Genomic DNA, 5,355 nt, shown 5'->3' on the forward strand with positions numbered 1-5,355 from the left:
CAAGCTAAACGAGCCAGCTCGCGAGTTAAACGAGTCGAGCCAATCTTGGATTTGAGCTCGTTATAGTAACGAGTCGAGTCGAGCTAGCTCGTTAACGAAACGAGCTTTAGCGAGTCGAGCCGAGCCGGCTCGACTCGGCTCAGATTCCAGCCCTATTGCCAGTTGCTAAATGCGATTGGAGCCACCCACCGTTTTGATTTTTGATGTCGATGCACGCGAGGCTATGATGGGAAATGGCACACAGGGAGGGCACGGCAAGGCGACCAAGTACTAGGATGGATGGTGTGAGAGAGCGCCACTGTCGCATCGTCTGCACATATTGGCCTGCCTGGTCGGCTCGAGACGAGCAACGCGCCTGCACATGTGTGCTGATTGCTGTGCTGAGGCTATTGGGCATCTGGACTTGGATTGATTTGCCGTTCCAGTGGACGTAAAACGGCAACATGGACATCGTGTGATAAGCAATTCAAACTATTTAAAAAGAACGGCAACACGGCGGAATTCGTGACACAAGTTCTTGCCCGCACGTCTGTCTGCTGCGACGGCTTAGGCCTCAGGGCCAGACAGCCAGCAGACTTGGCAATAGCCCTGTTTGGAAGTTCAAAGCATACGTAGCTGGCCAGCTCGATTAAGGGCGCTGTTTGATTAGGGCGTAGGAAGAATACCTACCAAGAATATATGCCCAATGAACCCGTCTGCAAAGTAGTAGTGGTAATTCGGGAGCAATTTTTGAGCAACATCCTTATTCCAAGCAGACAAAGGGCACAAATTTCCTCTCCCTGGCAAATATTGAATGCAGCTCGACAAGAAACAAATCAAATGGACTAGATTTTCAAAAGTGATGTGAATTCTGAAACTTTACTCATTTAGTCGAACTAAAGAGGGTCGGAGCGTACTCCAAATCTGCACACCTACATTCACTTGCCATTCAACACAGCTCAGATTACACTCCGAGATAATTAATCTTGATTAAATACGCCTCACGTCCTTCAGTCAAACAGGGGGGGGGGGGGGGGGGGGGGGTTGGGGGGATGGCAGTCTGACAAGCCACATCATGAGAAAACAAACACAAACTGTCCCATAATTTGTATATATATATACACACAACTGCATTGCAGATACATCATCAACCCAAACCCGGGAAGGGTGGGAGCTTGAGCTATTATCACAACAAACACACAACAACAGAAGCTTGAACGGTCTGATGCACCTCCGGAAAAGCAACGGGAAGTCTGTTCTGAATTACACACGTCCAGGACCTTATCCTGCCACAACTGGTAAACACATGGTGCTCCATTCAGAACATGATCGATGGCGCACTGCAACGCAGAGCTCAAATGTTCATCTGTGGCATTCCGTTTGTGCTTGCTAATGCGCCGCTCGTAGTAACATGGCCGCTCCCATTAGCTTCCTCTGTAGGGGCTGTTTGCACAGAATTGCTGTTCACTGACTCCGAGGTTTCAGCTCTAGGATCCCAGCTTGAATGCCTTGAATGCATGCCTGCCCGGCCTTCCACAAGCTCCAGGGAAAGTTCATCTCGGCTAACATCTGGGGATGCATGGGTTAGTCTGCCCTCTTTCTCATCCAACATGCCACCAAGACCTACTTCCAAGTCGCCAACATCGGCTGTCGTCCTGGGTTCATCCCAAGGCGCTGGCTTCTTGCCCATTTCAAGATCTGCAACAGCCTTGCCCATGTTGGGGCTCATGAAATCCCTAGATGAAGATCGTGCTTGTTCTACACCTTGCTCTACTGTGACTCTTGCCCGGAAATTGTTCTTTGAAGGAGGAATAGAGCTGCAGAATATCTCTAGAATGTTGTTCAGAATACCTCTGTTATAGGGGTTAGCCCGCCGATCATAGCGGTATCTGAAATTTTCATAAGTTGTCTACAAAGGAAATGGGTATACGATTAACTATTGAATTGCAAGTACTACGAATAGGAGATGGTTATTAAATAAACCAACGCCTACCTGGTTTGTGCTCATCAGATAGAAATGGAAGACAGACAGACCACCAACAAACCACACACAAAGAAAACAGTAGACAATCAGAACAACTGAGGCTGGTGTCTTTAACATTGCCCTCCCAATTGACAACTGCTCAGCATCACTAATCTTGATTATGTACACCCAACAGAAGGCGAATACGTAGAGGCAGATTAACATGGTGGAGAATACAAACATGTAGAAGAACCGATAATTACGCTGCATCAAATATATGCTTATGATTAGAACCAACTGAGTGAGCAGAAATCCTACAATCAGAAATGTCTGCACAAAGAGCAACCTTGAAATACCTATGAGCACGCCCAAGCAACATGCTTTTGCAAAATAAGGATACATTACAAACTGTTACAAATCTCCAAACTTACCTGCCCAATGCATTGGCCAACCCATGGGCAATGATGATCAAACCGTTCCACGCAGTTATTGCAAATAGAACAGTGTGAGCATCGAGGCGGTCGGTAAAGCAAGCAGGTGTCACAATACTTAACCTTCACATTAATTCCGTTTACAACAACATCCCTTGTCCGAGGCAAACGGAGCGGTGTTTGACCTCTAATATAATTGCTCCCATAGATGCTTTCAGGTGTAGGAGGGTGAGTATTGCGAGGTATTATACCAGGATCTCTACCAGATGTAAGAAGAAGTAGCGTCAAATCCTAGAAAAGGAAAAGAAGCTCAGTTGTGTTTACAAAGAACCATGGCCGGTGCTATGTACGAGACAGTAAACAAAATAAAATAAGTTCACAAATGTAAGACGTTTTGGCAGTTCAATTTATACTGCCAAAACATCTTACATTTGTGAACAGAGGGAGTAGCTTTTTTTTTCTTCTTTTTTTGCTTCTAATCATAAATAATTAAAGAATTGTGATGTACTAGTATGCTTACGTAGACGGTGAAGACAACCACCACTACCATCACTGAGATACCACAGTGATCAGGAAAGTCATTTATGAGGTGTCTTGCGACAAACACACAGAACACCACCACTGGTACAAAGATGAGGGACATAGTGAGAAATATGGATCTCGCATCAGGCCCAAATATAAGCCTCCCTTGCAAGAAGAATTCCTGATAAATGCAAAGGCATGTCATCAACAAAATTCGGCAAATGTGGTCGTAATAAGCAATCATAGCAAACATTAAATGTTTTAAATTCAAAGCAGTCGTACAGCCTAAATAGCGACAAAAGCTTTTCCTGTGAAGTGCTGCAAGCTGTAGACCCTTTGGAGGAGCTTAAGCTTCTATTGAATTTAAGTTGAAGCTCACCTAAACAGTGGCTGATGGCATAGCTGAGCTATCATAAGTTAATAAGCTAAAGAATTTTGTATCTTTCACTAATGACCATTTTGACTATTTAGCTCTACTAGAAAACATAGGTCAATATCAAGCCATATGTACAGAAAAGTGAACAAAATGCAATTTATCGTGATTTCTGAACAATATGACAAAGCTCATGAAAATATTAACATGAACAAGGTCCATCATATCTAAGAGCTAGAAAGAAGTATTGTAAGTGCACTCAATCACGACTCATTCCAAGGATAACAAAAGTATCACAAGACTAAAAATATGCGGAGAAACTAGCAGGCTTGGATGTCAGGAAACAAAATTTTCTAAAATCATCGTTATCAACTTGAACATGTCAACGTTGGTAGCAATTGCAAAGAAATCTTATTATTATTGGTGACATCTTTACACATACAACTCCTTACTTTGCATAGTTTCATTTCACCTATGTACTAATTGAAATCAGTTGCAGCTAAAGCATAGGCATCCTTACATATACTAACTCACAAGGAGTTAGCTGTTCATCATAGAGACAAAGACCAATCATCGAAACTGTGGATAAAATTTTCAACTAAAATCCATCGACTGTACTGCTCAACATATATTTCACCTGAATTTATCCGAATGAAATACCTACTTCACAGATGTATCGTTGTATGATAATGAACAAAAGAAAAACAAAATATCTTTTCCAAATGGAACCAAACTTTCATTTCTCTGGGGTAACAGCCATCACAGAGCGGCAGCCATCCAAGTAACTCACAAGTACCTCCAGTACTGATCATTTATCAATCTCCAATTCACAGTACGAGGTAAACTGGCGACGGGTCAAAAGATAATTTCAGAGTAACAGGTATGAGTTTGCTCTTATTCGAATGCAAACGTTCACATCGCACAAGAGCGAAAACCGACATGACTATCGGAAACCCATTCTGACTAACTCCACAAGAAATTTCTAGTCTAGTTAACGTTAGACACTCTTGAAAGAAAAACTCAATTTCAAGATAGCTAAGCGATCGCATAGAGCGCATCTGTACATCCGTACATCCAGACCGAAATCCCTCCTACGGCGATGGACAAGAGACAGAGGAGGGGAGAAAGAGAGAGAACGTACGTTGTTTCCGGGCCAAACCTGGTAAACCCTAGGCTGCTCGTCGGCGTCTCGGCTGCCATCGGAGCGGGAGGGCCGGGGCACGTACATCCCGCCCGCCGCAGAGGCAGGAAACCCTAGAGCACCCTCCCCCCGACGCGACCTCCGCCCCTACGGCAAATGATGGCCCGTCCTGCCTCGCCTTCCCCGGAGAGAGGTCCGGACGCAACGCCGCCGCACCGAGGTCACCCCGGCGACGAGGGCTGCTGCGGAGGCGGCGGCGCGGACGGAGGCGGGCGCGAGGCGAAAAAAGGAGAGGTGGGAGGGGACGGGGACGATGAGGTCTTCGGGCTCGGCCGGTCGGGTCAGGGCCGGACGACAGGGACGTGGTCGCCCGCCCGCTTTTGACCGGGCGCGCTCGCATCCATGGCGTCTCAAAATGATCTCTGCAGTCGGAGCACGCACGGCCCACAAAAGAGGAACCCGACCACGGAGAGAGTGCTCCAGGCAGGGACAAAAAGTCAAATCGGCCAGCCCATAACCGTTCCCGCGAATTTAATTTGTAAATTGATTAAACTATCTATTGTTTTTATTAAACGAATATTTTGGATTTGTATAAACAAAATCACAGGATTTGGTTCAGCATCTATGATAAACTAGATGACGTCCCAGACCGAGCAGCCGCCTTCGGTTCTTTGGAGCAGGAAAGTATTCGGAAATATTTTCCCGACTCTAAGCATTTATCGGTCAGACAAATCGGAGGGGAAGGTTCCATGTTTGCTATGTTGGGGGCATGTGACAGGTATGTGGGTGGCATATTCGGATTCGTCTTATTTTCTGATCAATTTTCATATATAAATTATTTTCATCCGAGTTATGGTTATCTTCTATGAATTTCCAAAGTTTTAATGAATTTTTGAAATTTTTGGATTTATTTAATTCGAATTTAAAAGGTGGAATCGCTATGGGT

At 45.0% G+C, this 5,355-nt stretch overlaps 1 protein-coding gene across 1 annotated transcript; it reads right to left on the reverse strand.

Moving 5' to 3' along the window:
* Positions 1-1,055: 1,055 nt before the first annotated feature.
* LOC123165267 (probable protein S-acyltransferase 7) lies at positions 1,056-4,869 on the reverse strand. Its single transcript, XM_044582897.1, has 5 exons — positions 4,410-4,869; positions 2,894-3,076; positions 2,374-2,664; positions 1,973-2,206; positions 1,056-1,888 (listed from the first exon to the last, which is right to left on the reverse strand). The coding sequence occupies exons 1-5, from the start codon at positions 4,494-4,496 to the stop codon at positions 1,334-1,336; spliced, it is 1,350 nt and encodes a 449-aa protein (XP_044438832.1). The 5' UTR covers positions 4,497-4,869; the 3' UTR covers positions 1,056-1,333.
* Positions 4,870-5,355: the final 486 nt, after the last annotated feature.

The sequence above is a fragment of the Triticum aestivum genome, chromosome 7D (assembly GCF_018294505.1).
Source record: "Triticum aestivum cultivar Chinese Spring chromosome 7D, IWGSC CS RefSeq v2.1, whole genome shotgun sequence".
In the NCBI taxonomy this organism is placed as follows: Eukaryota; Viridiplantae; Streptophyta; class Magnoliopsida; order Poales; family Poaceae; genus Triticum; species Triticum aestivum.

Bases quoted from the DNA above. Each gene is read 5' to 3' on its own strand.
- LOC123165267 (XM_044582897.1), bottom strand. From the start codon at position 4,496: ATGTACGTGCCCCGGCCCTCCCGCTCCGATGGCAGCCGAGACGCCGAC. The intron at 3,077-4,409 runs GTACGTTCTCTC...TGCATTTATCAG, and splicing joins AGGTTTGGCCCGGAAACAAC to GAATTCTTCTTGCAAGGGAG. The intron at 2,665-2,893 runs GTAAGCATACTA...TTCCTTTTCTAG, and splicing joins TGGTTGTCTTCACCGTCTAC to GATTTGACGCTACTTCTTCT.